The sequence below is a fragment of the Myotis yumanensis genome, unplaced genomic scaffold, assembly GCF_028538775.1.
Source record: "Myotis yumanensis isolate MYYU_CA2020_CCGP unplaced genomic scaffold, mMyoYum1.0.hap1 SCAF_3, whole genome shotgun sequence".
Lineage (NCBI taxonomy): Eukaryota > Metazoa > Chordata > Mammalia > Chiroptera > Vespertilionidae > Myotis > Myotis yumanensis.
The window spans coordinates 11,940,945-11,957,339 of record NW_027223754.1 but is presented as its reverse complement, the minus strand read 5'-3'; the positions used below and the strand labels follow the sequence as shown (position 1 = coordinate 11,957,339).

General features: G+C 38.6%; 2 protein-coding genes across 24 annotated transcripts in view; one reads left to right on the top strand and one right to left on the bottom strand.

The window, feature by feature from the left end:
• Positions 1 to 7,948, top strand: part of PCM1 (pericentriolar material 1) — an 89,042-nt gene extending 81,094 nt beyond the window's left edge. For all 23 annotated transcript variants that reach the window (XM_070408258.1, XM_070408256.1, XM_070408263.1 and 20 more), the window contains 6 exons: positions 79 to 239; positions 1,613 to 1,688; positions 2,170 to 2,426; positions 4,589 to 4,681; positions 4,768 to 4,882; positions 6,107 to 7,948. In XM_070408258.1, coding sequence (XP_070264359.1) covers positions 79 to 239; positions 1,613 to 1,688; positions 2,170 to 2,426; positions 4,589 to 4,681; positions 4,768 to 4,882; positions 6,107 to 6,132 — 728 coding nt within the window. In that variant the 3' untranslated portion in view covers positions 6,133 to 7,948. The remainder of the gene's footprint in view (positions 1 to 78; positions 240 to 1,612; positions 1,689 to 2,169; positions 2,427 to 4,588; positions 4,682 to 4,767; positions 4,883 to 6,106) is intronic.
• Positions 7,949 to 11,521: 3,573 nt separating this feature from the next.
• The window catches only part of ASAH1 (N-acylsphingosine amidohydrolase 1), a 34,789-nt gene continuing 29,915 nt past the window's right edge, over positions 11,522 to 16,395 (bottom strand). Inside the window, exons 11-14 of the mRNA XM_070408254.1 lie at positions 14,428 to 14,559; positions 14,206 to 14,329; positions 13,722 to 13,778; positions 11,522 to 12,626 (exon numbers count right to left, since the gene is read on the bottom strand). Coding sequence (XP_070264355.1) covers positions 12,537 to 12,626; positions 13,722 to 13,778; positions 14,206 to 14,329; positions 14,428 to 14,559 — 403 coding nt within the window. The 3' untranslated portion in view covers positions 11,522 to 12,536. The remainder of the gene's footprint in view (positions 12,627 to 13,721; positions 13,779 to 14,205; positions 14,330 to 14,427; positions 14,560 to 16,395) is intronic.

Sequence of the window (16,395 nt, the reverse complement as noted above, 5' to 3'; positions counted from 1 at the left end):
GACAATATAAGAATGCAATAAATTGTAGCTATTATTAAGTGCTGAAAATTTACCAAAAAATTGTGTTAACCATCGTAGATTTGTCCAAAGCTGAAACTCAAGCACTGACTAATTATGGAAGTGGAGAAGATGAGAATGAAGATGAAGAAATAGAAGAATTTGAAGAGGGACCTGTAGATGTCCAGACTTCACTTCAGGCTAACACTGAAACTACAGAAGAAAATGAACGTGATGATCAGGTATCCCAGTGTAGATTAACACATTTCCCCCATCTTAACTACTAAAAGCAGATCCTTTTTAAAGATGTCAAAATTTACAGCTTCCCCATTCTTATGTTCATGAATACAAAATTTTAAAATATCCTTGGCTACTGGTATTCTGGAGCTAGATATGAGAATGGGGCTGAGGGCCTCACCATTATACAGACTCACTGAATCCTGTTTTCAATGTGATGCTTTGTCCTGTCCTCATTTGTGCTTTCCATACCCCACTCCTACTCCAGATGGCCCCCTAGGCCTGAGAATTACTAATTTCTCCAAAATGCAATCTCCCATTTTCTGTTGAAGTTGAGGGGAAGGAAACTAGGTGTCCACATTTTCCTTAAACAAATTCATATATCCACCACCACCCCCTTTTCATCACCAACTCCCCACCACAATATTCCTTTCTAGAATCTGGCACTTCTAATTATGAGGTGAATCTCAGTTTTTGTTTTCTCCTGCTGCTGAAGCCACCTAGCTTTGTTCATCTTTCACCCCTCCTGGTCAGTTCCTCTTCCATTATTTTATCATCCTATATAATAAAGAGGTAATATGCAAATTGACCATCACTCCAACACACAAGATGGCTGGCAGGGGAGGGTAGTTGGAAGGGACCAGGCCTGCAGGGGAGGGCAGTTGGGGGCGACCAGGCCAGCAGGGGAGGGCAGTTAGGGGCAATTGGGCCGGCAGGGGAGCAGTTAGGCATCAATCAGGCTGGCAGAGGAGTGGTTAGGGGGTGATCAGGCTGGCGGGCAGAAGCGGTTAGCGGCAATCAGGCAGGCAGGTAGTTTGGGAGCCAGCAGTCCAGAAGTCCTGGATTGTGAGAGGGCAGTTGGACATCCCTCGGGAGGTCCCAGATTGGAGAGGGTGCAGGCTGGGCTGAGGGACACACACACACACACACACACACACACACACACACACACACCCGTGCACGAATTTCGTGCACCAGGCCTCTAGTCTACATATAAACAGGTGTAAGTTTTATCTAACCAGTTAACTGCCACGGTATTTTGAATTTAATTTAAAAAGATCCACCACTTGTGTCTATAAATGCTTATGGCGTACAAATGGTTAAGATAGAGTCTGACCTGAAAAAAATAATAAAAAATAGTGGAATCCATAATATTCCTAGTTCTGTGTATTTGAGGTTCTTTACAGAAAGAGGAAACTTTTTTACTTAGTTATCTTGAAATTGCAGTCACAACCTCCTTGAAATACTTTTAGAAGATATTTTTAAATTCTTTTGCATGAAGATCTCAGGTTGGACAAAAGCCACATAGTAGTAACCACCTGTATAGTGACCATATATTTTAGGCCTTACTATCAAAACATTATTTTTTTCCTTCTAGGTTCTTCAACAGAACTTTGAAAAATCAGCAGAAAGCAAAAATGTACCATCAGAACAAGAACCCACTACTAGTAAAGGTAAGAAATCTAAATAAGTATTCAATTTTAAGATTATTTAAAGTGCTTAAAAATTGAAAAGAAAAAAATATTCTTAGCTAATGTAAGTTTGAAGGTATTTTGGGCCTAATGTATGCCCCTTTTCTCCCCCTAATAATGTAGAAAACATTAGGGCTTTGTTTTCTGCCAACAGTTGTTAAAGAAAAGATGACATACCTAAATACACAGAAAAAATCTATAAGGAAGACATCTTTAGATAGAAATGTGGGGGATTAAAAAACAACACCTGTTCCTGGGCTTAACTCCTGTAATTCCTGCTTCATTAGAAATCAGATGGATTTTAGGAATCTAATATTTAAAACAACCCCATTTATAGTTGCCTTTCTTTTGTTCTTAAATGTCTTAAATGCTCTGACTCATAACATACTGCCTTTATTTCGTGTAGTAATAAAATTTAACAGCTGTTACATTACACTAATGCAGAGATTTTTCTTTATGACAGATGACCAGGATAGTGCTCCTATGAAACCGTGTTACCTCAATATCTTGGAAAATGAGCAACCTCTAAGTAGTACTGTCCAAAAGGACTCGCTTACTACCACTGATTCATCTAAACAGCCTAGCGCTTTGCCTTTACCTTTAACTGATATTGAAACCTTGGTGCCTAGAGTCAAAGAAGTTAAATCTGCTCCGGAAACTCCTGACAGTTCTCTGGCTGGAAGTCCTGATACTGAATCTCCAGTGTTAGTAAATGACTATGTATGTATCCACTTACCTTTCTAAATATTTCTGCATTTCATTTCTGTGCATATTTCTTTATTTTCAGGTTAACATTTTTACCATGTAAACACAACCTTTATGTTTAGGTTTAGAAACTGTCAATATCTTTATTTCTTATTCAAACTTATTTTAAACTTGAACAGAAGGGTGATTAAGGTGACTATCTCAATACCTAAAAGCTATTCTGTTTATAATTTTGAGAGCTGAAGAGATGAATTTAAGGTGGCGAACTGAAGGGAGTTCATTTTTCAGTTCAGATCTGATAGGATAATGATATTTGGGTCAGCATTACTCTCTTATACTACTCATACATGACTTTTCAGCTGTTTACAGCATTTCATAAATTTTGATAAACCTGAAAGTTTACATTTGGAATGGGAAATAAAACAATTTGACAGCAATAGTCTTTTAAAAATATATATATTTTTATTGATTTCAGAGAGGAAGGGAGAGGGAGGGAGGGGAGGAGGGGGAGAGAGAGAGAGAGAGAGAGAAAGAGAGAGAGAAACATCAGTGATGAGAGAGAATCATTGATTGGCTGTTTCCTACACTCCCCCTCCCCCCATTGGTGATTGAGCCCCACAATCAGGGCATGTGCCCTGGCCAGAAATCACACCGTGATCTCCTGGATCACAGGTTGATGCTCAAACACCGGGCCACAGCAGCTGGGCAGCAAAAGAGTCTTTATGCCTATACACTGAATGACAGAGAACAATGCTAGGAAATATGCTACCAAATCAGGACCTTTGTATTAATTTAATTTTACAGCAAACAGGTTTATTTTTTGGATTCTTGGGTTGTGTATATTTTATATACTTTGTTTTATCAGCAAAAATGAAGGGATTTATAACAATGTACTCTTAGGTCTAAAGAATGTGTTTCCTGTATTTTTAAAATTTACATCAATTTTCTTCCTAAAGATAGATTTACAATTATGTTTTTATAATTTCCCAAAAAAGGGGCTTAAAATGTTTCAAAAAACATTAGAAGAAAAAGTAATTCTCAATTCTGTTTTATTTTCTTCATTAACAGTAAAATTATGCACCCAAAACTCTTAAAGTTACATGTTAGATTTATTCCTATTACCATTTGATGAGTTGCTGAATGAAGTACTGCATGAAATTAACTTGAAATTAGATTATAAAGCAGTGGTTCTCAACCTGTGGGTCGCGAATAATGAAAATACATCCTGCATATCAGATATTTACATTACGATTCATAACAGTAGCAAAATTACAGTTATGAAGTAGCAACGAAAATAATTTTATGGTTGGGGGTCACCACAACGTGAGGAACTGTATTAAAGGGTCGCGGCATTAGGAAGGTTGAGAACCACTGTAAGGGTCTTGAATTTGAGGCAAGGACACTACTGAAGGTTTTTGCATAAGAAAGTGAAATGTTTATAGTCATGGTTTTTGAGGAAGAATCTGATGGCTATATAAAATATGTTGTCATGGGAGCAATGTTAGGAGTCTCCATTATCATATAAATACAAAATAGAAGGGGACTCTTCCCCCTTCCCACGGGGGAGTCTGTGCTTGTTTCTCAATAAATTTCCACCTTTTACTATAAAAAAAAAATACAAAATAGAAGCTAAATGGGAGATGGGTGAGAAATGGTTCAAGAAAAAGAAAAACCTACGGTTTCCACTTGGGTAATGGTAGGATAAGAATACTATTAAAACTTGAGAGAACTAAGAGAATTCAAGTTCCAGTGTGAGCTGGTCACAGATATGAGTACTAAATTCCTGCCTCATTTTTCTGGTTGAGCTTCCACAGATTGATATTGAAAGTCTGTAAATGTTTACTTAGATTCTGCTGGATACAGCTCTGATGTATTCTGTAAACATATCAAGGACCAAGCGTTTTTCTTCTGATTATTTTAGCTAATTATTTCCTCCTATAGCCCGTAGAAACTGGCTCTTTGTTTTATAAAATGAAAATAAAAACACAAAGTCTGTTCCCTACCTGAAAGTGTGCAACCCTTCCTGTGAACTCTAGGTTTCTGTTTCATTATAGAGTTTAATTATATTAGAAAACCAAAGATGATAGAATTTTGTCTCTTGGCATGGGTGATTTTGGTTTTAAATACAGAGATGAAGTGGATTGCCTTCATTAAATGCTAATTTGTTTATATTACAGGAAGCAGAATCTGGTAATATAAGTCAAAAATCTGATGAAGATGACTTTGTGAAAGTTGAAGATTTACCACTCAAACTGACAATATATTCAGAGGTATGTGGCTCTCTTTAATTAAACTTATCTTTTATAACAAATATTAAGATGAAAATGATTTTGGGTTTTTTTTCATCATTCCAAAGGCAGATCTAAGGAAGAAAATGGTAGAAGAAGGACAGGAAAACCATTTATCTGGTGAAATATGTGAAATGCAGAGTGAAGAATTAGCTGGGAATTCTCAGACACTAAAGGAACCTGGTATGAGTTATTAGTTTTAACCATATCATATTGAAAATTTACTCAGTCTTACACCATCATTCATAAATGGAAAGTGGGTATTTAGACCTACCTCTCCTTTCAATGTTCATATTAGGGTTTTTTGGTTTTCTGTTTGTTGCCTTTGTTATTTTTAATATACATTTTCTAGTTTCATCAGCTTTGGTCATTACCCAATTACTCCTTCCTTCTTCTTTTTTCCTTCTGTTCAGTTTTCATCATTTCTTACATTATTAAGGTTATTAAAGTAAACACACTTATTTTTATTTTTGTTGTTAATCCTCACTTGAGGATGTTTTTCCATTGATTTTTAGAGAGAGTGACAGGGATGGGGAGAGACACACAGAGAGAGAAAAATCTATGTGAGAGAGACACATTGATCAGTTGCCTCTTGCACAGGCCTGGACCAGGGCCAGAGATCAAGCCCGCAACTGAGGTATGTGCCCTTGACCGGAATTGAACCTGGGACCCTTCAGTCCGCAGGTCAACAAAATCTTCTCTATTTTCCTGAAGCTGGTTCGATATAAACATGATTCATCGCAGAGCCAAGTGATAGTCCCACATTTCCTTTATCGTCTAATAGCACAACCTCTGGGCCATTCAAAGGAGCAGTTCTTGCATCAAGGTCCAAAGATTTTTGTTGTTGTCTATCAATTTATCATTAATTAAAATCATGTAAGATTTTTGTTTTAGAAATGGGGTGAAGGGCAGATCAAATATCAAACTTTCAGTTAATTTCCCAGTCTGCAGCCTAGTTGCCATTTCAACTGGTACCTATCTCATAGTGTGTCCAGGCCGCAGCTTCTTCCACTCTCACTGAACCTCCGTTTCAGCGTCTGGGAACTTGATGGTGTCTTCTGTCCTCTTTTCTCTCAGAACCACTCTTCCTTTGTTGGTTTGGATTTATTCATTTTTACACTCCTCCCACCTACCCCACCTACCCCACCCGACCCATCGCTGAGAGAGAGAGAGGAAGTATCTGCTCAGAAGTCTGTCATCTTAAAACAGAAACCCTCATCTATTCTTTTAAAACTCTTACTGTGTGTTATCAGGGAATTATCGTAGCAAAGTAAATTAGTATTTCCTTGGTAATAACTTTATATTAAAAGTGAAAATTTTAATGGAAGACAAAAATATTAAAGTAAATTCTAGTAAGTAAAATTTTGATTCAAGTAATTTATAAGGCCTTATTATTTTGTTTTTCAGAAACAGTGGGGGCCCAAAGCACATGAGATGTCTTCAGAGGCTCATCTGACTCTCTCTTTACATAGTCAATGCATATATGAAAATGGTTCTAAATAAACATCTGTTTTGAGCTGTATAAAAATGTATATTAGTTTGACACTGCATTTTTGATAGATGTGCTAATTTCTGCCCATGGCAGTTAACATAAGAAACTAACTTCTGAACAGATTCAAGCCTTGATACACTGTGGGGTTTTCTCTTTCTCTTTCCTTTTTTCCCCCCCATTGTGATGTTTGGTAATGTTGAATTTAAAATGTAGTTTTAAATAAAGTTTGAACTTACCTGTAAAGTATCTTTTTTGGAAATTATGTTGAATTCCATATAGCAAGATACTGCTCTATATAATTAGGCTGTTAAAAGAGGTAGTGGTTGAGAGTTAGAAAAATACACTATTATAAAGTCTAGCTATTATGTCAGGCTTCCAAGTAATGCCAGTGTTACTGCTCTTGGGTCTAATGTTCGTATCTTATTCCTGTGCAAGATAGGACAGGTTATAAAGGTTTCTGGGATATCTGTGAAGTTATCGTATAATATATATTAATACTCTATTCAAATTGGATGAGTTTAGAACACATGTTCTTAGTACTGATTAGATAATTTCCAGAATTTTATTCCTATCTATGTTGTCTCCATCTGAAAAGAAATATGTTTTATATAATTAGAGCACATTTCTGCACAGACAGTAACATTATAGTTAATTTTAAATGAAAAACCGAGCTCTTCCAAGTGTGGATTAATAGAAATAAATTCATGTATCAGAACATTAAGGTTATGTATGCCTTTGGATGAACTATTGAGATGATAGTTTAAGACCAAAGCATAGCAGTTGCTTCTGTGAGTAGTGAGGGAGATAAGTATTGAGTAATGAAAATCTATATGACTTCATTACTAAGTCAGCCAGCTTTTAAAAGATGGTTTACCTTAGATCCCAAACTTGCCATATACCTAGTAAGGCTCCACAGAACCAGTGAACAGTTATTTATTCCAGGTATCTTTTAAATTTGTTTAAAAATGACAAATACCCTATAAAAATTGGTTGGTATTCCTTTAAAACTCTTACCTCCCTGATACCTCAGTGTAAAACTGCAATGTCCAATCAGGGAGTATTAAACGAACATTTTCCTATGAGGACATTTACTGTGTTGCTACTTAATTTAGAATTGTGTGAGACATATATCTCCTACTTGAGTAAAATCTATTCAGAAGACTGTCATTCCAGAATCAGGAATTCATATCCAGTTGGCTTGGCTTCAGGGAAATTGAAACAATAAATTAAATTTTATGTATACTCCAATTCTGTGTTTGTTTTTTAGGTTGTATAGGAGGGGAAAACTTCATTTTCGTACTCAAGCCAAGCCTCACATATTGACTCTCTCTCCCTCTGTATGCATGTTAAGGGTGGATATAATGGAAGAATTGTACTCATATCTTAGTTGTTACTGTAGTACCTATGAACCTTATCAGACTTGTTTGACTTACGTTATAGCTGCTGTAATCATTTTAGTAGGTAATTAAGTTTTAAAATACCTAGAGCTTGAGAGCAAATAACTAGTTTCATATGTTTTTCTCTAGTAGCTGTTGCTAAAGAGTTAGGTATTTAATATTCCTGTCTGTCTTAATTTATAAGTTAAAAATTTGGTTAGAAATAAAAGAGGGAGAAAAGGTCAAAATGAGAGAGAACCCTACACAGGTTGGGATAATGTTTGCATAGTGAGCTCAACAGACTGTGCAGGTACTCTTTGTATTTTGTAACATTCACTTTGGGTAAATGCTTTTTCACTGTTAATAAATGTATATCCTGCATATGAGCCTGAATTGCATTTTCATTTAAATTGACATATTTATGCTTAGAATTTATTCCAGAATTGGGGCTTGACAATTAGATGTAGAAAGAAATCAAAACATGAAAAATAATGACATATCAACTAGCCAGAGAGACGATTTATTAAACTTGAGACCATTTTTCTTACAGTGCAGGTATGCTCTACTATTTCTTACTATCTTATGTGGAAAACATTTTTGTATGTATGTAAACTTTAAATGGCATATTTCCGGCTTGTTGCTAACTTTAATATAAACAGGCCATTCTTGATCTGTTAACAAAATAATTGGTTCTGGATTTCACTTATTTCACTGTAAAAATGTGGTTGCCTTGTCACCTATCCTGGAAGAGGCAGTGTTTCTTGAACTTGCTGTACAACTCTAATTGTTACTTTAGCATTTGCTGTCTTTACATGTCTGGTTCTTTCCTCATATTGCTGGTGCTTCTGATTAAGGAATGGGAGAATCCTATACCTACAAATGACTTTGATTCAGATACAAGAAGAGTTTTAATTACCAATTCATTTCATCTGCCCAGACTCAGAAATACCCATAAACGAACCGTTGAGCCCTAGCTAGTTTGGCTCAGTGGATAGAGCCGACACCTGTGGACTGAAGGGTCCCGGGTTTGATTTTGGTCAAGGGCACATGCCCGGGTTGCAGGATCGATCCCCAGTAGTGGGTGTGCAGGAGGCAGTCAATCAATGATTCTCTCATCATTGATGTTTCTCTCCCTCCCTCTTTCTGAAATCAATAAAAATATATTTTAAAAAAAGAACCTTTGGGCCAGCAATTTACAGAAAACTGGTTATTTTGAAAAGTTGTAAAGTTTCAGTACAACAGAGTTCTCATATAATAATCTTTTAAAAAAAAATCGTCGTTGAAAGTATTATACATGTCCCCTTTTTCCCCCCATCGACTTCCTTCAGCCCACCCCGCTCTGCATCCATGGTAATGTTCTTGCGTTAAGACTTGCTATGTGTAGTCAGTTATCCCTGATATTTAGGTCTATCAAATCACATGTGATTAACTTAATATAAATAATAGTTGTAAATACTGTTATATTGCTAAAAGTCCTCACCTTTAATGAACTATATCTCCCAGAGTATAGCAGCCTGTTTAAGGCCATCCTATTGATCAAATGACATCATGAAAGAATCTTTAAAAATATTTTTTATAATTGATTTTGAGAGAGAAAGGGAGAAGGAAGCATCAATCAGCTACAACCCTGGCAACTGAACTGGCAACCTTTCAGTGCAAGGGACAACACCCAACCGAGCCACACCGGCCAGGGCAACGTCATAGACTTTTAAAATATAAAGTGCTATGCCAGTTCACATTAGTGATATTTAACATTTGTGTTAAACCTCTTTTAGTGAGACTGTGGACAATTAAAGAGTTCTTCCATTTCCATTGCTCCTTCACCTGTTGGATATTCAGTATTTTCCTAGAAGGGGAATATGGGTTAGTCTGTCCAATGTTCATGTAAATGTTTTGATGACGAGTGCTACACAAATGTAAGGCATCACATATGTATCCATGTTTGAGGAAAGAGAGGCACAGGAAGGAGGGGATCTACTAGAACCCACACTTGGTTCTATATGTTCTTTGCTTAACAAACGTTCTTTTCTAATATGTCCTGGCTCTGAACTCTTTTTTTAATTTCCCCCTCTTTACGTAAGGATGTGAGGTCTAAAGATAAAGAGCCTTCGTTCTAGTGGATCTTAGTGTAGAGTTTTCCCAGTGTCACCATTCTAGTTATCTTCCATTTCATTCTCCTCTTTCCATTCTCTCTCTTACTGTCCCTCCCAACCCCCAATGTTTAAGACATGGATAAATGAAGTTCAGTTAAGCTACAAATTAGTATTTCAGATAACTTTTTGGATTTTATAATTTTCAGTTTCACTTTGGATTATATCACATATGATTGCCCCTTGCTTTTTCTCCTTACCCAAAACTAGGTGGAGAAATTATAGGCCCTGGTTTGGATGCAACCAGTCCAGGATTATTATCCAGCATTTCTAAAATTACAGTTGGACCATTGTCAACCTATTTGTAAACATCTCCTCCTAATTATCTTTTTATGTTCTAGATGTATACCTATTTATGCATAAGCATATATAAAGTATTATATAAATAGGCCCGCCTATACTATATATCATGAAGTAGAGTAAACAACTCTACTTCAAATTTTAATATCAGTTACTAGAGACCCGGTGCACAAAAATCGTGCACTTGGGGGGTGGGGAGAGTCCCTCAGCCAGGCCTGCGCCCTCTCGCAGTCTGGGAGCCCTCAGGGGATGTCCGACTGACGGCTCGGGCCCCGCTTCCTTAGCGCTGCCGTGGAGGTGGGAGAGGCTCCCGCCACTGCCTCTTTGCTCGCCAGCTGTGAGCCTGGCTTCTGGCTGAGTGGCGCTCCCCCTGTGGGAGTGCACTGACCACCAGGGAGCAGCTCCTGCATTGAGCATCTATCCCCCTGAACATCAGTGTGCGTCATAGCGACAGGTTGTTCTGCTGCTCAGTTGATTTGCATACTAGCCTCTTATTATATAAGACTAGAGGCCGGGTGCATGAAATTTGTGCACTGGGGTGGGGAGAGTCCCTTAGCCCGGCCTGTGCCCTCTTGCAGTCTGGGAGCCCTCGGGGGATGTCCAACTGATGGCTAAGCTGGCAGTCGGACATCCTTAGCACTGCCCCAGAGGTGGGAGAGGCTCCTACCACCACTGCTGCGCTCACCAGCCGTGAGCCCGGCTCAGGGCTACTGGCTGAGCAGAGCTCCCCCTGTGGGAGTGCACTGACCACCAGGGGGCAGCTCCTGCATTGAGCGTATGGCCCCTACTGGTCAGTGCATGTCATAGTGACCAGTCGTTCCACCATTCAGTTGATTTGCATATTAGCCTTTTATTATATAGGATTAGAGGTCCGATGCACGAAATTCGTGCAGGGGGCTCAGCTCTCGCAGCTGCGGCAGCTTGCCTCAGCCCTCGCAGCACCAGCTTCATCCGGAAGGACATCTGGAAGGTTGTTCGGCTGTCCAATCTAATTAGCATATTACGTTTTTATTATTATAGATTACCTTCATACGCTTTAATATAGTCCTGAGGAATCAGTTTGAAACAATTAGCATCCCATTTTATTGTGTGTATCAAAGGCTACTTGAGAAAAATAATAAAAGTTAACCTCACATCATTTTTATAAGAGGGACAAAATTCCAAGTAAAGTTTTTTACATTAATTGAATCCTATTTTAACACAAATTCTCTTATAATTCTTCTTGCTTTAGTAAGATAATACTGGCATCACTGTAATTTTGAGGTAACAAACCCAAGAACACCTCCATTCCGGGAGGAAAAGCTGCCTTTGAACATCTGCACACTGAGCTGGTAACAGTGGGAAAAGAAGTGGCAAGGATTGTCGTGTAACACTGTAACCAGTCATAAGCTGAATAACCCACTTGCACAATTCTTGTCATTCAGACACACTCAGTAGCTTTGATTTCTCCATAATAGCCCCCACCCTCAAACCAGCGCGTAGTTGTACACTCAGCACACAAGGCTGCTGACAATGCTTTATTGGACGTCATGAATACAACTGACATGGAAATGAAGTGGATACAGTCATGCCCAACTGGCATGCAGTTCACAGTTAATTGTGAGAGTTTGAAAAGTTAACAAGTGCGATTAGCATTTTTCATAAATATATTGATTTCTGAAAAACATTTTTAGTAATTACTTAGTTTAAAAAAATACATATTGATCAAAAGGAAAAACTCAAAATCTATTAAGTGGATAATCCCTAGGAAGGTTAAAAAAATGGGTTCATATCCCATTTTCCACAAGTCTGACCTGTTTATCTACTATTAATTCACAGAACCTGGGCCTCAGTTTTTAAAGCTAATGTCCTGGGGTTTCTGGGAGGTAGGGTCATTCTGAAAAAGGAAACACCTCCATTCTGTGTATAAAAGACTGTGTTGCATACTGATTGCTTCATGACCCCTAAAAAGTACTTCTATTTAGAGTCAAAGGCCCAGGTATTGCCCATTAAGAAATACACAGTTGAATGTATTTCTCCCTTCAAAGTTAGTGAAATAACATTGCTGTCACACACAGGAGACAGTGGCATACTGTATTAACTTTAGTAGCAATTAGTACCAGGAGGAAAAGACTGCTATACAGGAAAATACACAAGTCTATAGATAAAAGTGGAAAACAATTTGCTGTAGCTATTACGCAGATGTGCTGATTTCAGCGCCCACAAGACTCTTGCTTTATTCTATAGAAGTGGGTCCCACGATAGTTTAACTGCCCATCCCCAAATGTTAAAGTGAAATGAAACTCAACAAATTCTAAATGATTGCTGTACTTAAATTATCTGTAAATAAGAACAGTCAACTGTTGTGGCACAAATAGCCTGTGAATTGTAAACATACAAAAGACACGGACAAGCTCATGCCTGAAAGAGAAGCTGCCCTGAGTCTTAGTTCTTGGTCAGAGATCCGATGGCTGCACTCGTGGGCCACCTGTGAGCTCCCCCCTTGACGTCACAGTGCACTCTGTAGGCCAGGTGTGTGCTCACCAGCCGATACAAGGGTCTGGGCAATCCCGCAGGTACGTTTCAAATTGACCTTTGGTAACGTCCATCAAGGTTGTGAATACAGTCAGCTGAAAAAAAAGTTATTTTTATTTTAAGGATGTTTTCAATTCTAAGATGTCCTGATTCACATTAGCATTTCTTATGGAACTGCTTTATGAAGTTAATATTAAATAATGAATATATAATATTACATATAAGTAAGTATATAAAACAAATGTTATATAATATAAAGTCTAAACTGACTTCAACAGACTATTATTCCAGGTTGTGAATATGATAGGCTTGGGAGAGAAGCAAGGTGTCTTCCTGGGCAGCACGCTGCTTCACCAGCAAGGCTATATAAGACTAACCTTCAGCCTCCAGAGCCTAATGGTGTACTGTGGAGTCTGAACAGTTGTGCTTTAGCTGTCCTTATCCTTAAACCATAAACAGTGGGGGACACTATGCAGGCATGTAGATTAAAGGCATACACACAGGAGGCACATGGGATCTGTAAATAACCACTGTGAGCTCTCATGATGATGGCATGGGCCAAACAAGAAGTATGGCAGGGTCAGTGGGCTTAAGGAAGGCTTCCTGCAGGAGCCAGGTTCGGATTGAATGCTACGGGCAGAGGTGATGGAGGAGGCTGATTTTAGGGAGGGTTAGGGGGAAGGACCAAAGAGGAGGACAAATGGGAAAATCAGGGTGTGTATATCCAGAATACACAAGGGGGACTTATTAGTACATCGGGTGACTAGGAAACTGCATTTTTAGCTGTAGTGTGGGGAAAAGATAAAAGGATGTAATGAAGTTTAAGAGACACCCTAATCCACCAAGACACAAAGCTCTGCCTCAGAATGGACTGGTCAGGTTTTAGGCTAGTTGTAGTGGACAGCATAAGATTCTGGTGGACAGGGAGACGTCAAGGCTAAAACGGTACACTTACTTCAATGCCATTAAGCAAAACTAGAAACATACTCTGACCAAGCTGACATCCAAGCCACATGATCCGTTTCTTTGCCTCGTCCCAACAGTTACTACTTTAGTCACACAAAAACATTTTTAAAAGTCGGCCTTAAGCTGAACATGCCTTGTGATTCTAGCTCTGATTTCTCCAATGATAACAGGGAAAGATAAAACGACCAAATTCTTTCCCTAAAATATGTATATATTTTAAATACCTTGTTGAGGACAGGTTTTGTTGACAGGATATCATAGATAGTTGGTAATGAGATATTCTGAAACATAAAAATCGGTTGTTCAGTACATTAAATACAGACGTCAACAGCCTTATGCACACAAATGGGTCATTAGAAACCAAGACATTGTCCATCAACCTCCCCAGCCCCTAAATGAATTTCCCTTGGGGTCACTGTTAGAAACACAGGTAACGGTTCTCATGTTTCACTTTTTCTGACTTTTCCTCCCCTTTTAATTCTTGTCTATCATTCGCTTCACTAAGTGGTTTCTAGAATTAGAAAGGGAAGTGCAGCAAAATTTTGCTCTTTAAATTAAAAACAAAACAAAAACTCGGTGGGGACTATCCATTGATAACAGATAACATGAGGCTTATAAACTCCACAAAGGCCCAATAACAATGCCGGAACTAATACAATCTTAATGAGGCCATTTCTTCCTACATCTGACACTGTGAATGCTCTTTACCTCCTGGGTTGTCTGGTTCAGACATGCCTTGGTAGCTGATCTGCGATCATCGAGGAAGAGGGGACGTTTCCAACGGTCATAGTTAGTTTCCACGACATACCATCTATCCTGCTGGAGGTCGAGTCTAGATACGAACAGAGATTCCTCTCAGGCCCATGCCTTAAACCTGAACATATGTCAGTCTGTGCTTTAGCTTCTACTCTGCTTTAACAATGTACTTACTCGTAAACATCCAAAGATTTCTTTCTTTCTCGTGTAATCACACAGCCCTCCCCCGACTTGTTGCCTCCCAGGATAAAGTATGCTGGGGCCAGTATCTTCGTTTTGATCAATATATTCTTGGCTTCTTCATAACTACATAAACACATGTTGTAGAAAAGAAACATTCTTAGTTGACTTGGAATGGAAGTTTTTTAACTACAGAAACGAAGCGAAAACAAATATCTGAGGAGCATATTTTAAAAAGGATGGTGAGCAATGGCTCAGGGAGGAACAATCTCTGACTCCCATGTGGTGAAATACAGATCTGAAATGTCCCCTCTAGGCTGAAGGACAAACACAACAGTCTCAAGAGATAATCTTCCACCCTTATTGTCTATGCCTTTCACTCAACAATAGATCAAGAGGAAGTAGTATTAATATATATATATATATATGACTTAGAGAATAGAGAGTAAACCTTGGAAATCAGGGCTATTAATCAAGGAAGAGGATCTTCAAAGAAGATTACTAAATCTTATTCCCTGGAAAGCATTAAAAATAGAATTGATGCCCCTTTATTCTAGGTCATTTAGATGTAGAGCTGGCTAAAGGCAGTTTTGCTATTATAAGATTTCTGCACCAGCACAGAATATAACTTCTAGGTCAGTGATGGCGAACCTATGACATGCGTGTCAGAGGTGACACACAAACTCATTTTTTTGGTTGATTTTTCTTTGTTAAATGGAATTTAAATATATAAAATAAATATCAAAAATATAAGTCTTTGTTTTACTATGGTTGCAAATATCAAAAAATTTCTATATGTGACACGGCACCAGAGTTAAGTTAGGGTTTTTCAAAATGCTGACACGCCAAGCTCAAAAGGTTCGCCATCACTGTTCTAGGTTAACAGGTATTATGACTTAAAGGGACATTTTTTTATATAACTAGAAGCCCAGTGCATGAAATTTGTGTGTGTGTGGGGGGGGGGGGGGTCCCCCTCAGCCCAGTGTACACCCTCTCACAATCCGGGACTGCTGACCCCTAACTGCTCACTGCCTGCCTGATTGCCCCTAACCGCTCGCTGGGGGTGTGGCTAGCTGGGGTGAGGAGCTGTGGTTGTTCTGGTCTCTGGTTGTACTGTGTGGTTGCTGGGTTTTTATTATACAGGATTTTTATTTTCGGTATAGGTCCCTTCATAGTGGCACTATCTCCAGAACTTTTTAAACAAATAATTTCCTTTCTTTAAACACTCACTCCACACACACAAATGAATTCCATATGAGATTCACCTACAAAATTCTGCAATGATTCTTCAATTGAAGATAAAGCTGAGAAATATTTTTCTATTTTTTTTTTATAGATATATTTTATTGATTTTTTACAGAGAGGAAGGGAGAGAGATAGAGAGTTAGAAACATCGATGAGAGAGAAACATAGATCAGCTGCCTCCTGCACATCTCCCACTGGGGATGTGCCCGCAACCCAGGTACATGCCCTTGACCGGAATCGAACCTGGGACCTTTCAGTCCGCAGGCCGATGCTCTATCCACTGAGCCAAACCGGTTTCGGCTATATATTTTTCTATTTTAATATGAATAATTTAAAATAAACAATATACTGAAAGAATCATACACCATGTCAAGTGGGACATAATAAAGGCCACAGATGATGAGCCCACTGCTAACTTATTCAATGGTGAAAAGCTCAATGAATTCTTTTCCTCCAGGAACAAGACAAAGATGCCCATTTTATTCTATACTAGAGGCCCAATGCACAAAATTTGTGCAAGAGTAGGCCTTCTTTCCCCCGGCTGCTGGCACCGACTTCCCTCTGGTACCTGGGACCCAGGCTTCCCTCCAGACACCGGCAGGCACCTGGAACCTGGGACCTGGGCTTCCTTTGCAGCCCCAGCTTCATCTGGAAGGATGTCTGGAAGGACGTCTGGTCTAACTAGCATATTATGCTTTTATTATTATAGATAACTAG